This window comes from Molothrus ater, chromosome 6 (assembly GCF_012460135.2).
Source record: "Molothrus ater isolate BHLD 08-10-18 breed brown headed cowbird chromosome 6, BPBGC_Mater_1.1, whole genome shotgun sequence".
NCBI lineage: Eukaryota > Metazoa > Chordata > Aves > Passeriformes > Icteridae > Molothrus > Molothrus ater.
Genome location: NC_050483.2, coordinates 844,244 through 859,415, shown reverse-complemented (window position 1 = coordinate 859,415; position 15,172 = coordinate 844,244). Strand labels below are relative to the sequence as shown.

At 40.2% G+C, this 15,172-nt stretch overlaps 1 protein-coding gene across 2 annotated transcripts in view; it reads right to left on the bottom strand.

Moving 5' to 3' along the window:
* Window positions 1–15,172, bottom strand: part of PARVA (parvin alpha) — a 63,799-nt gene that overhangs the window by 10,642 nt on the left and 37,985 nt on the right. For both annotated transcript variants that reach the window (XM_036384150.2, XM_036384151.2), the window contains exons 2-9: window positions 13,189–13,278; window positions 13,016–13,086; window positions 12,304–12,406; window positions 10,171–10,311; window positions 8,132–8,247; window positions 2,631–2,689; window positions 1,786–1,805; window positions 537–598 (exon numbers count right to left, since the gene is read on the bottom strand). In XM_036384150.2, coding sequence (XP_036240043.1) covers window positions 537–598; window positions 1,786–1,805; window positions 2,631–2,689; window positions 8,132–8,247; window positions 10,171–10,311; window positions 12,304–12,406; window positions 13,016–13,086; window positions 13,189–13,278 — 662 coding nt within the window. The remainder of the gene's footprint in view (window positions 1–536; window positions 599–1,785; window positions 1,806–2,630; window positions 2,690–8,131; window positions 8,248–10,170; window positions 10,312–12,303; window positions 12,407–13,015; window positions 13,087–13,188; window positions 13,279–15,172) is intronic.

Genomic DNA, 15,172 nt, shown 5'->3' with positions numbered 1-15,172 from the left:
TTTCACAAGAATGAAGAACATAACTAAAATGAATGTGATATATATATATATATATATATATATATATGTATATATATATATATAAAATACACTGTTAAAACATAGAAAACCCCCAAATTTTTAGCAGACTAGGGAGAAGTGGGTAATTGGACTCCACTCAAATCTGACAGCAGCCAAAATGCTCTAGGGTCAGACCTCTGGCAGCTGTAAACTGGATATCTCGTTGGCATCAGTACAATCAATGTACCAGTTGGGTTCTACTCAGCACACACTCTGTGAGAACTTTCCTGATGGAAACTTTGATAACTATATGTTGTTCCATGTTCCAAAGTTAAGTTCATGCTGCTAAACATTAAATAAAAACTAAGATTATAATCATTACTTTGTGTATTTAAGCATAAAGCTTAATTGTATTTAATGTATGCAAAGCATGCCAGTCATACATTATATCCACACACACCACATCCACACCATCTGATACACACAAGCATGCACATGAACAGATTAGGTATTTCAAAAATAAAAAACCTTCCAACCTTTTTCACTACATTGAGCTTGTCTGGGGCATGGTCAAATAAAGTGTCGAATGCATCTCTTTCTGAAAAACATTCAGGGACATTAATATACTGAGCAGCAGTTGTTCCAGTGCAGAATAAACATTTCCTGAGACACACATTCATTTGAGAACAACACAGTCAGCAAAATGGTTCAATATTGTCTCTGAATTCCAAGTACCAAGTAGTTTGCATACTTCTCTCTTGCTGCAAGCTGCCAGTAACTTATTCTCTATTATTCACAAAAAACCATCATTTTCAGGTAGGATTTGGGTCACCTAAAGACCCTGTTTCTCAAAAATGAGCTAAGAACAGCATTTTTATGCGTGAGATCTTGAACAGCCAGATAGAGACAGCCAAGTAACCAAATCATTTTCTGCAGAAGAACATGAGTTACATTAGTCACTGTATCTACAGAGGAAGATTTTCCCCAAGGGCCACTGACTGCATTATTAAGCATCTCAAGCAGGTTTATGATTAAACATCTACAATACAATCCTTTGTACAGATGTTTTTGGCCATTCTCAGAGGCAATTTAGGACAGCCAACATAAGGTAGCATGACTGGAGTGCTACTGCAGCCTTCTGAAGAAAAGAGAAAAATATATAAAAAGGCACCAGAGCCTTTTCTGAGCAATTTGTGTTTCAACAGCCACCTAAATAACAGCAAATGACTCAACAAACATTCATATTCCTCAATTTAAGAAAAAACCCAAAAGCTAGAGTAGATCCAAAGGCATTTGTGGAAGGCAGGCCTTACACCAAGCAAGACTCAGGGGAGTGTTTTCTATTGGCCAGCCTCAATCCTGGCAGTGAGACACACGAGGCACAGGAACTGCTGAAAAATGACTCCACATCTTTAAACCGTAAGTAGGTAATGGATGTGGAATGTCAACATTCACCAGCTGGCTCATGATAAGACACCATTTCACATTGCTAGGAACTCAGGACCATCAATACCACTGCAGTAATGTTCTGGAGGTTGAACCACAAAGCATATGCAAATTAATATGTGCTGGAAAGCAATGAAATGTGTTTTAAAGATGGTCAGAGTGATTCTAATGGGTTTTTTTCCTCTTGTGTTAACTGCCACAACAGCCTGTGGTGCATATTTGCCAGGGCAACTTGAAATCCTCTCCTTTCTTGCCACTTGATCAAAGTGACCACCCACTGCAGAACTCATGTACCCTGTGGCTGCCTCAAGAAAAGAGACAATAATCAAATGAACTTACCATGCCTTCCTGATAATGCCCTGTGGGAAAAAAATGGAAAAGAACAAAACAGTTACATCACCTGCAGATATTGTGCTGCAACAAAACCCAGCATACATGGTAAGGTCTTCAGCTTGCTGACTAATGGAGTAGATCCATGGATTTAGGAGAATTTTGGGAATAACTTCACCAAGTTACTCCAGGGTTAGTCTGGAGTCTATCAGTATAATATCTCTTGTCTCCACCAAAGTCTCACAGGAGGCCAGATCCCATATTCCCTACTTTGAACCAAATCAGCACACCCTGCCTGACTAAAGAAGGCTTTTCCACGTTGACTTTGAGAAAACTTTTCCCTCAGCTTCAAAGATGCATCTACCACACCAACCACAATAGAAATCCAGCCCAAACAAGGCTTGGGCTGGGTTCTGAAGAACTGCAGGATTTTGCTCCAGTTGATCCTTCATATAACTATCACACATAAATTCATACAGATCATTAATAAGTCAGTAGTGCAGCTTCTCTCCATTCAACTAGAAACCTGGATATTCTACTACTGTTCCCTTTGGATTTGGAATAGCTTTATGAAAGTATGAAATGTTCAGTGAGATGGCACATACAAGGCTTACTACCATCATTTTACACACCTAAAGTCCTGCTTTTAGTTCCCCACCTCTCTATTTCCTCCCCCTTTTGTATTTTTAGATGCTTGTTTGCAGCTCTTGAAAAGGCTAAAATACAGTCACTGGCTGATGCATCATCTTCCCTGGAACCCCAATACTGAAAGCTAAATATCAGCAAATGTTTGAATTTCTGAGACACATCTGTGTTCAATTACTGAACTGCTGGCAAATGTGGTGTTGACATACTCAGTGTTACCAGTTATTTCCTCTTGGATTTGTCGAGACTGGAGGATTCCTTCTCGTTTCTGCAAAAAGGAAAAAAGCGACATTTTTCTCACTAAAGTTTAATGCTTAGAGTACAGTAAAAATTTGTGATCCACAAACATAATTAGATAAGAAACCTGCAGAATAAGACCTTTTCTTACACAAATTTTCAGTAATATATTATTTTACCTTGCAAGTATTTCAGAGAACTCTTTTATACATTAACAAGAAACCTGAAACTCCACCTGTAGAAGGAAGTATTTATTTTCCTTTCTCCATTGTTCTTAATTCACTTTTTTTTTAAAGGCCCCAATTCAGCAAGACATTTGAAACACTCTAACACATATGTAAGTATTTTAGTGGAGATAGGTCTAGGTGAGCTGAATTAAGCCCTGTATTTCAATGAACAGCTTGGCAGATGGTGCCCATGCTTCTCTTTTGCAAAAATCTTGCTCCCAGGCTATTTGTTCTTTTCGCCCTGTTTGTACTGTTTGTTTTTTTGCCTCAGTGTTTCCTTTCTCTGCTGACAAACAGCTCTATTGGCTTCTGACAGAAACCAAAATGGAGCTTCCATCCACACTGCCATCCTGGTCCAGCAGTGACTCTGATGTTCCTCAGATGGGAGCTGGTGCTGAGGAGCCTTTGCCCAGAGGCTGTGCCCAACGTGGCAGAAGCCAACTCCAATCACTGCTGCTTGAATCAGCTGCAAAATGCAGCACTTGAAGAGTTTGACACTGTTTCAGTTTGCTGATCACACTCATCTGGGGCTGCTGTAAATACCACACATATGTTTTGCCTCTCTTTGTGTTCTCTCTGTCAATCCTGTTCGCTGGTATTACCAAAAATTTGCAGTACACAGAGAAAAGTCAGGCAAATGCTGACAACTCCATTTCAAGTCTAGACATCAGGCAATTCCTCATGATTCTTCACTCCCTGTCATGCAAGGAAATGAGAAAAATAGATTTATGCTGGTCCTATACTCATCTTCAATGTGGAAAAGCGAAAAGGAGAATAACCTTTTAGAAAAGTCCTTCATGGCATCTGAACTGGGGCTGCTGCTTTTCCCTTCCTTGGAGAAGACAGCACATCCCTGCCTGAGGCAGTCCTCAGTGTGTGATGTGCTGAGGACTGAGCCAGGCTTGTCTATTCCTTCATTACTAAAATACATTTCTTGATATATTTTTCCTTCTACACTGTATTACTAAAATACATCAAGAAATATATTTATTTCTCAAGAAAAGCTGAACACGGCCCTCTGGGTCACTCCAGACTGGCATTTGGAGTAATGTGAACTGTCCTTGCAGCTAGATGACAGTTTCAGGGGGTTTCCATGATATTTCTGAAAGTCCAGTTTCTAAATATCTTGCACATGGTGAAAAATGCATTCAGAGAGGACCTTGGAGCACTTAAAAGACAGAGGGGAGTCCAGGGTGTTACACTGTGGAAGAGGGGGCACAGACCAGCTGCAGAGGCATTGCCTATCAAAGTCTGAAGAAGAATGACATAATTTAGCGCTGCCTCACCTCCCAGCTCGTGCAGACAGCAGTGAGTGCTGTCTCCAGTACTAACTGAAACTCCAAGTCACAATCTAGTTCATGCTAGCACAACTTGGAATTCCACTCTGTTTGGTATTTTTGTTTATTTTCCCCTTTGCTGCAGGGTGAAAGGAAACTTTTATTTCTTCCTCATGATGACTCTAACATGCCATTGATGCCTTATGCAGCAAGAACCCTGCTGCTCTCATCTCCCACAGGGGCTGAGCAGCACAGCAATGTCATCTGTAGTTTTCAGTGATCAGACTGGGAATATGGGAACAGAAGAAGGTTTCTAATGCTCTACACCTTCTCTCTGCAAGCACACAAAAACTGCCTGAAATATACTCCAGCACTGATATCAAAAATATCTCCTTTTCTGATAAAATGCAGATAATATATTAAAATAAAAAAATCTGCACCCTTATCTTTTTGTTGACAATAACAACAAAAAACCCCAAACCAAAATGATCCCAAGCCCTTGTTTTATGTCTGGCATCTGACCACTAACACTGATGGGATTTCCACACTGCCCAAATGCAAGGTGCATCCCCTGGACACTCATTTGACCAGCACATGTCAAGACAGATTTTCCTATACTTTTGATTTGTAAAAAGACTGGTGAATTCCCAATGGAATGGACCTTAAAACACTGGTCTAAGCACCTTCTCCGAAGGCTGCTTCTCATAATCTCTTGCTCTTTAAAAACTCTTCACTCAAAATTGACCCCAACACTGACATCACCTATTGTGAGGTTTGTCTTATACTAGACAGAGAAGGACACAATATTCCTGAGAACACAGAGAGGTGCTGCTGAGGACTGAAAGACTATCCAGCATGTTCCTTAAAGGCAACAGTGGCTAAAATTGAAACAGCAAACTATAAAAATCAATTATTTGAAAGTCCCTGAGAAAAGAGGCATGAATTAAAATTCCCCATCAAAAAGAAAAGCTGGAGATGCATTCCAGCGATAACAGAAGACCTTAATGAACAGGCTTGCCATTTTCTTCCCTCACAGCTGAAAGGCTTCAGAAGGCCCTGAAGATATTCCTAATCACTTACCATTTAAAATTGGCAACTCCCTAGGACAAAAAAAAAAAATCTGAAGCTGGGGTAGTACATCTGGAAATAGAAAAGATCTCTTCTTATCTCCTTTTGTGTCAGCATTTTTATGTAACTGAGGGCCAGCTGCTTAATTTCCCCCACAAAGCCCCAGTCTGAAAATCTTGCCATTATTTGGATGGCTTTTTGCCTATGTCTTGTTACAACTCATTTCACCTGGAGGACCATGTTTTATAATTGCCCCACCAAAGTGAAATGCAGAATTATTCTGGAGCTTGAAGGAACAAATACATTTGTCAGGGGTCCAGAGAAGACTTCACTGGAACCTGGAGGCAGTGCTGCTCCAAACCCTTTCAGACCTTCCCAGGTAGTGGTACCAAGGATCTCTGATTAAGGCTGTGATTTACACACTCATCTCATCTCAATAATTCCCTAGCTCTTCCTAAGAGTAGTTCTTGCACCCCAGAACTGCTGTCCCAGGACATGCTGAAGCCATTCTGGCTGCTCTGCCAATGCATTCTTACACTCTCAGATTTCCATCTCTTGGACACAAACAATCTGTCATCTAACCATCCGTGGATGGTAGAAATACATAATTTTTAAGAAGAGGCAAAATGATGACAAGACCCAGCTCTCCAAAAAAGCTCTCAGTCATTTCAGTAGATATGATCAAACAAAGCCTGGGCTTTGTTCAAAGTTATTTATTCTACTGTTATGGCAGGAAAAGAAAATAATAGAGTAGCTACAAAAGGTCCACCTATCACATTTTTTCCTCAATCAGCTTAAACCCAGATTTCATATCACTCTCATTGCTAACAGCTTTTGTACAAAAGAGCCAAAGGAAATAAGCTTTCATAAGAACTAGGCTGATTACCTGTTAGACATGAGCACATTTTTTGTTTCACAAATATGCTTTTTCTATTTCAATAAACTACATCCAGCCAACACAGCAACCCTCACGTTTTATGTGTTTCTATGCCTAACAAAATCATGAAATGAATTAAGGGAGTCTTTCTTAAAAGACTTCATAAAACTACTTTGTTCCTTTATTTCTGTCACTCCTGTTCTCTTTATTAAACCATGCACAGCAGAATTTCAAAACAGCTACTGCATAGTCTGTTAAGCTTCCCAAGACTTGATTTTACTTTACAGAATGCATGAGTGTTCAGAACATGAGGTGTACAAGCCTGACCACTAAATCAGCCATTAGGATCTGCTGATGGTTGATTAAAACTTTTGTGAGTTCAAAGAGTACATGATGCATGATATAGAATCAGTCCCACAGGATGTGAAAGACAGATTTAAAAAATAAAAATAAAACCTTCACCCACCATTAAAAAAAATGAGAAATGTCTCAAACAATTACAGTAATTACAATAACAGTAAATATACTGGCCCCCACCCTCTGTTAATAGGAATCAGCAGAGCTCTGGAGTTCACTGGCTTTCACCAAGGTCAGGGTCTGCAGGACAAAATCTCCTTCAACATGACTTGGATATTATTCTGGTGGAACTGCTTCCACTGCAAACCACTGGCGCCTGAGCTGCAGCTGTGTAACTAAGAGTGAGCCAGATTCTCCCACTACTTATTGTTTTAAATTGGTTTATCTGTACTGACTTCAGTGGATTTGCTCTTGAACTACATTAGACTGTTTAACAAGAGGATAATTATGCCCACTGATTTCAACTGGAATTTTGTCTGGAGGTATGGAATGACAGCAGAGGTTCTGATTCTTTCTTTAAGGATTGTGTTATTTTTCTCATGTAGTTTTTCATCATAAAGATGCCCTACTCACTGTACTCCAGTTGGTTTTGGTGGAACTTCGAGATAAACCAATATAAATAATACATTTATAATAGCCAAAGGAATTAGGTTTCTTCAAAGCCTTAGACACGTATGTGCAGATTCCCAGGGATTCTCCTTCATCATCTGTAGAGAAACCCATGAAGCAGAATCTGAGTCAATGAGTCACTACCAGACACTAGTGACACATTTACCAGAGACTCTCCTTCAGATTTCTCCCTAAGTTACAAAACTTGTCCTATTTGAATTCTACAAGAGGGAATGTTTACTTTCTCAGATCTGTCGTGCAGATTTTCAGCCATACAAAACTTGAGCAATAGCTCTTTCACCCAGTTACTTCAGGGTAACATCAGTTAAAAGATGTTACCCTGAAGATAAATAAAAGATAAATAAAGACAGTTGCAGTGTGAGAAATGAAGGCAAATTTAATTGAGAGAAAGAAAAGCAGATTAAATGGGAAGAGGACAAATAAGATAAAGAAAGCTCAAGTTCAGCTGAAAGAAAAATGATGAACAGAAAAACATGAATTTGAATGGATGAGGCTCCAATAGGGAGACTGACAAAAGATTTAGTTGATGGGGATTTTTTTGCATGCTTTTGAGAAAACCAACACTGTAATCAGACTAAATTAGCATGCACAGAGCTGAAAAAGAAGTTAGTCACCTAATATAAATGTGAATGTAATAAACAGTGACAATTCATCATTCAGTGCCAAGAATATTTGAATCTCTACACAAGTGAGAGGAGCGTCAAAAAATGGGGAAAATAATAATTCAAGTGATCATTCTGGGTGATAAACACATTCCAACAATAATAATGTTTCATATATTTTTACTGTCACAGTCTGGCCACTTCACAGTCAAAGTAAGACATTGTGAGCCACAGCTCAATCTGGGAAAGAAGATTTTTCTCTTCTCATGCCTTTTCCTGCTTGAAGCACGGGCAGCAGGGAAGATGCACGTGTGCTCCTTGTCAGACAAGGAGACACACACGTGCCCGCCCAGCCAGAAACTCCAGGTGCATTTTTCAAGAAACCCCTCAGTCAACTTCACAACACTACCAAGAGCTGCTTAAGGCCCCTCTTACCTGCACAACAACCACCTGGATGGACACATGGTCAGGGAGTCGGATTGGTGCTCGAAAATACTGAGATAATGCAACTAGAAGATGAAGTATGGCTACGAGACTTTTAGCATGAACAGCTGAAATAGACATTAAAAGCACAAAGTTACAAACTGCAAAGTAACTAGGGCACAGATTTTTATTTCTGCTTAGGATACAGGCATTATGGGACTCTTTTCCTCTGGCCATCTGGAGCCAGGGGGCACCTTTAAGGCACCCCATCAGCACCAATGCACTACTCTTTGCAACGTGTCTGAGTGCCACAGGCTCGTGGAGATGGAAATCTAAAACTAATCCAAAAGCCAGATTTTATGTAAACAGTTTAAGTGCTGTCTCTGCATTCTCCTTGCCTCTCTTTTATTCCCTTTACTTCAATAAGGATTTATGGACTATCAGAAAGATATTTTTGCACAAATAACATGCACTTATTCATTTTTAAGTGTCACAATGTCTGCAGGATGATAAATGAGCCTGTTTTGGCACAAGCCTTAAGCAATAACTTATTAAACTCAATGACTCAAACATTCCTCATGAAGTTGTTCTAGTTCTGTTATTGAAGCTCTTTTGCAGCAGGTTTCATATATGGGTAGTTAACACTAACACAACTTACAAGACATCAAAAGCCAAACTGTAGGAAATCCTTGATCAAGCATCAAACCGTTGGCATGCATGTGGATAATTTCCAATCCTTATTATTGCCTTTCTTCTTCTTCTTCTATTTTGTTTTTGCATTCCCCAAAGTAGTATTGCTAAAAGATCTTTGACACTGCTGTGCACTTAGATTTTTTGTACTCGAACTAATCATTAAGTACTACCTTACTGCACTGCTGAAACACGATCAGATTCGCTAAAATACCCTTCTTCATAATCTTACAGTGCAAGTCTCAGCTATGCCATGCAGATAAACATTGATATAAAATGTGGCATTGCTGGCAAATGCTGCTGGAGTGCCCGTGGTCAGGGATGAGGTCCTTTAGCAGAACACTACAAAGATGTCTGTCTGCCTACCACCAGTGTGTGCTACAGCTGGACACAGCTGCTGCTCTCTATCTCTATTCTAGCTCTAAAACACATGTAAAACATTAAATTAAAACTAGGAGTTAAATTGTCAGGCCACTCCAAACACCCCGCCTCCAGCTGCATAATAGAGAATGGAAAGAAAACTCGGGGCAGGTTGAAAAAAGAAGGGGAGAAAAAGTTCAGCAGGACCACAGACAGGGGAAAGACAAATGGCCAAATGCTCACTCTTCCTCCCTTGAGATATTTCTCTCCTTCTAACTAATTTGTTGTGAATGGAACAGGATACAAAATTGTTCAGCACAAGACAGGTACGGGAGACAGGGAAAATGCGATGTACTGGTCAAGGTATTCACCAGCATGAAATGATTCTGAAAACCAAACTTAAAACAGATTAAGAGGCCTAATTTTCTAAAGCTGATAACCTGCTTTCTGGAATACACATCCACTGAAGTGTCTCGTGTTGGGCCACTGAAGACGTTTCTATTAGATACTGCTATGTTCATTTTTAATACAATAGACCAGGAAAGGCACAGAAATAGTCTTGATTAGAGTTTTGTAACCAAAACTAGTGGTTCAGACTTTGCTTGAAATGATCAGGAATATTACTCATATCTACGTCACAAATTTCACACAGAGTTCTGGGACCTAATTGTCCTTATGTCCATCTACTGCATTTCTGCAGGTATTTGCCTGTTTCAACAAATCAATTTAGCAATACAAAACTTAAGCTGGTATGCACACGCACTTCAGAGCAAAGCCACCACACTTGGACAGACTCTGAGAAGACACCTAACTGGAACAGAAGGCTGAGCACCAGTAAAGAGGACAGATTGGCACATCTGGAAGTCCCCTTCAGAGCAGTTCCTGCCATAAATCCCAGGTTTCAGCCCTCCTTTGCCATTGGATATTTCAGAACTGCAGATGGCACCTACGACCTCCCAGCTGTCAACAAATGAGAACAGTACAGCAAACACAAAACTTACAGTCAACATTCCACTTAATGCTTCTTGGAGGGAGTTTAAGGGTTTCATTGATCTTTTCAAGCACTGTCTGTAGCTTCTGTTTCTGAGCAATTTCAGACTGAGTAACTTCTGCAACATTCAGCTTCTCACTTTCAAGCTTCTCTGAAGTGATAGAAGAAAGAATGGAGGAAAAAAAATTGTCAGCTCCATGAAGAACACAAAGACATTCTATACACCCAGAGGAACGTTCAGGAGACATCAGACTTCCTAATTTTGTATCTAAGTTTTTTTCCAGAGCCACTTTTCCTCTACACTTCTGAGCTCCTAAAGATAACTTCACATTTTGCCTTTAGTTGCACACTGACAAGGAGAAGGCCAAGTATTGCTCTATGCCACACCACTGGCTAAGAAACATGTGCTGCAACTCCTTTTAGGGAGCACCAGACCTGGAGATAAGGCCCTTTACTTCTATTCCTTCTGCGTGAAGGTCATTCTGCCTGCAAGTGGTTTGTACCATCAAACCTAGGAAACAGACACCAACTTTATTTCACCAGTCTCAGCCTCCCAGCTTCTACCTCAGATGCAGGAGATAAAAGTTTTACTTGGCCTAGAAGGGATAAAACTGAAGTGATTCTGTATTCATAGAGGCAGAGGATGCATCAAAGAAAGGCAAACAAGTTTTCATGAAAACAATTAAAACCTCAGGCAAATTTCTCTCCATGAAACCACAGCCATTTTCTGCACTCAAAATTTGCAGAATATTTTAAAATACTTTATGAATTGGTTTGTTACAATTAGTACAGTTGCTATGTATATACATACGTGGCTTATTGTTAACTCTTAAAGAATAAGCAAAGAAAATACAGCAGCTCCCTGGTGACAACACCAGAAACAAAATGCTTGGTCACTTATCAATCTACTTCTACAAAAGAGTATTTTGTTAAGATTTATCTTATTTGGTAGGAGCTGATCTTGTTCCCATCAAAGCCAACTGAGTATCTTTCCAAAGTGAGTGAGCCTAAACCACCAGCCTAAGAGACTGCTATCTCCTAATCCTGCTTAAAAACTGCTATCTCCTAATCCTGCCTAAAAACTGCTATCTCCTAATCTGGCCTAAGAGCTGCTATCTCCTAATCCTGCCTAAGAGCTGCTATCTCCATAGGTTTCTTGCACCTCCTCAGAAATCAGTTTGTGCATAGTCTCACCACAAGACTGAAGATTTAGTAAGCAGAGACCTGATCCACAATTAGGAATTAAGGGTAATGGAAAAGATTCCTCTGAAATCAATAAATGATAGATCAGTGTATGTATATTTAGAGTCAGGCTGCACCTGATACACATTTTTTGAATTTTGGGTGAAGTCACTGGAGATCTGCCCATGACAATCCAATTGCTCAGTCTGGGCACATCCAGTCCATCACAATATATTCAACAGCTTAACCATTCATAGAAGGGAATAGTCTGTGAAGTCTTTATTAGAAGTGCTCACATGATGTTTCAAGATTCATTTAGGATACTGGAAAGAAATTTACTGGAGACTTTATGAGCTGTAATAACTAAGAAAATGGCTTTCAAGCCAACAGTGTAAAAAGCACATGCCAACTGTGCATTAGCAGTTTCTTTTCTCTATCTGTTTCTCAGCTGAAGCTCAGATTGCAGTCCACTGGGCACCATTACCTCAGTCATGTTAAAAGCCAGACATCAAACCAGAAAGAAATTCCAACTTTCCAGAGGAACCTTGCAATGAAGAAACTATAGCATGGAAGGAGCAGAGATTAAAAACATCCACCATGGCACTGAGACTGCCCTTGCCTTCAAACTTACTTTCCACTTGTAACATGGCAAAGTTTGTGCAGCCCATATGCAGGTTATAAATTTAATTGGAGTGAATACTGCTGCCAAGACAAGAGCCCTCCCTCTGCAGCACCCCAGGTAGGCTTTGTGCTGTTCTCAGCAGCTGCAGAGCACCACACATTGCACTGCAGCCATGAGGGCTGCACATACAGCCCAAGGCTCAGGGGTCTCATAACACAATGCTATTTTTATATCACTTAGTGGCATAAATGTAAGATGATACTGAGGCTCCTGGGCAGGAACAAGAGATCCACTTCTTGACAAAGTGCTTTAACACTGTGCACGTGTATTTTTTCTTACCAAATAATTTCTGCAATACTTGTCCATCATACAGGTCTTCAGCCAAGTCTTTCACAATAATCCTCTCTCCTACCAACACATCATTAATCCAGTCAATTAATACCTATGTGGGAAACACAAATTTGGCAGTATTATACACTATTCATTTGCAATTTAAACCACATGTCATTTTTCTTAGCAGAAAGAATACCAAAGCTGCAGTGGCTCAAAATACAGTCTGACATACCTTCAGAAGCAAACAGGAAAGACTCAGGAAGGACTCACCTGAGGTGGCTGTGCCAATGCACCACAAGGTCTAGACAAACACTAATTGATGCAGTATCTTCTGGACTGAAACCTTTCCCTTGCTTTCAGTAGCATTTTAACATCTTACTGTGTTAAAGGTGCTGAAGTTGATTTTAACGAAGCATCCTGCAAAATTCTAACTCCAAGAATCATAAAGACAAGGAAAGATCAGCATGATCTTCAACTGGGGATGGGATGGGACTGAGACTCTGGCCTCAGGATTTTAATAGAAATTTTAAAGTCTCCCTGTGCCACATCTAGAGAAAGATACTGCCACAATGACCTCCCCATTTCACTGGGATGTATGCACCATGTGGTTCCAACTAATTAATATCTAACTAGTGCTTCCAAGTGCTCAAGTGAAAGAGGCAGGGGTGGCATGAAAAAATAGTTCCACTTCCTGACAGGGTTTACAAGCTTTCATTACCTTCATTAGTTCTTGCAATTTTGGATCATTTCTTGAATTTGGATCCACCATCGTTCGGACTTCATTTTCCTCTGGAAGGTTTAAAAGAAAAACATTAGAAACTATCCTCCCAGGCACAACACTTCATTTTACAGCAAGTTTTCGAGTTGAGATGTAAAATTTTTGTGAATTACCTAGCATAGTGTCCTCGGGGTCTAGTTCGAATGGAATGGGACTGAGAGGTAAGTTAATGGCATTTATTCCTTCTTCCTGTAATTCAGACACTAGGAAATAAAAAAAGAAAAGCTTGGTCAAATTTCAATTTAATTTTACTTACTATTTCACTCTCACTAAAAGTAGCATTAATTGTCTTAATTTCTTTATAAGAACATGACTCTATTAGATAAGCCACTGGGTGTAATTACAGCAATAAAGTAAAGCTAACAAAAATGGGAGGCCCAGCCAACAAATCTTTACTTGTATGAGTACATTTTTCATGGATAGTGGTGCTGGAACTAACACGATTACCTCAAATCTTTTCCAGGACATGGTCCATTGTCCTCAAATTTTTAAAAGGCTCGCTTGCATGTTAATGGTTCTGACATTTTAACACTAATGAATCATTTCAGCTGAGGGAGATGGTTATTGCTCTCAGTATGTCACCGTGGCTCCAGAGATGCTTCAAGTTTAGCTCCTTGGGAAGAGCTGGTGTGGCTGTGCACCCAGCAACCCAGGAGTCACCAGGCTGAGGAACCATCCCAGACTGAAGGTGCAGCACACAGCATATTCTGCTGCCCAGGATGCTGATGGGTCTGCACTGTCCAGCTGGAGTAGGCTGCAGGATGCTTCTGGCCTGTGTTCTTGGCCTTTCCTCAGCAGAAATCACAGCAGCAAGACACAGTGTAGGATGATGAACCCTCAGAAAAGGGTTGCCTTAGTGTGCAGTCGATGCAGGTTGTAAAAGAACTTGGACATAGAAATGCAGAAGTAATCCAAGATCCCACCGTTTGGAGATGTTGTCACTAAATATGGACAAGGTCTTACTCAGCCAAAGTCCCCAAATTCTGCAAAAATCAATGTTCTTGAGAAGAAAAGACCAGAAAGACCCAGAGAAGTGGTGTAAAGGGAAGTCTGTCACCTGTTGTGTACCCAGTACAGGCCAGAGCAACTTCGTTCATTCCTCTGGGTGACCCAAACTTTAATAGGTTGCAAAGACAAAACCCTCCCTTCAGTGCCCAAACATGCCTCCCTAAGAGAGAGCAAGGAATCCCAACAAGCCAACACACCATCCTGTGCTGTGGAAGAGCTCCCAGCACTGAGCAGGGAGGGAACCAGAGCAGGGATCGCACGAGTTTCTACCTTGCTTTGTGAACAATCAGTGCAAAGCTGATCTACCAAACCAGGAAAGGAGCTCACTGTCTTAGCCATGACCAGGCAGTAATGTTGCTTTGACCACTCAATTTCCAACCAGAACTGGTTGTTAGCTCATCTGTTCCAATCAGAGTTTACACTTAAATAACTTAATCCAACAATCTTACATATGGCCTAAAGATTCAGGCAGTTGTCCACAGCTTCTGACATGTACTGAAATATCTGACTGATGTGCAGATGCAAGATTCACTATCCAACAATTCAGATTTACCAGCTGATGCTTTCCTCAGTTTATTCTGAAAATCACAGAGACAATTCGGTTTCTAAGAAAACAGAGAACTACTCTAAAGGTCTTCTGTTTTGTCTCTGCCCTCATGGCAACCTCATAAGTCAGCTTTACTTCCTTGGTGCATTAAGTCTAGCTAAATTCACATGAACACTGTGATCATCGGTCAGTTGGTGTGATAACAGGCTTAGAAATTTACAAATATTTTCTATGTTCCATGAAATGTTTTGTGGTCTGCCATATGAAATGTTTCTGTGCATGCTTCAAGGATCTGTGTAGCTGTATTCAAGCATCTATGTAAGACTCACAGCAATAACAAAGCAATAACAAACAAACATTTGCCAGAATGTTTATTACTTTTAATGGTACAAAAATAACTCTGAAACATCCACTGCCTTCAACACTGAACCCATAACTTCACTCCATACACTCACCCTGCTTATGTATCTGTAACAGACAAATACTGAGCAGCTCTAGAGTCATAAACTGATGCTGACAAAAACAGTTCCCTCGATTGTTGT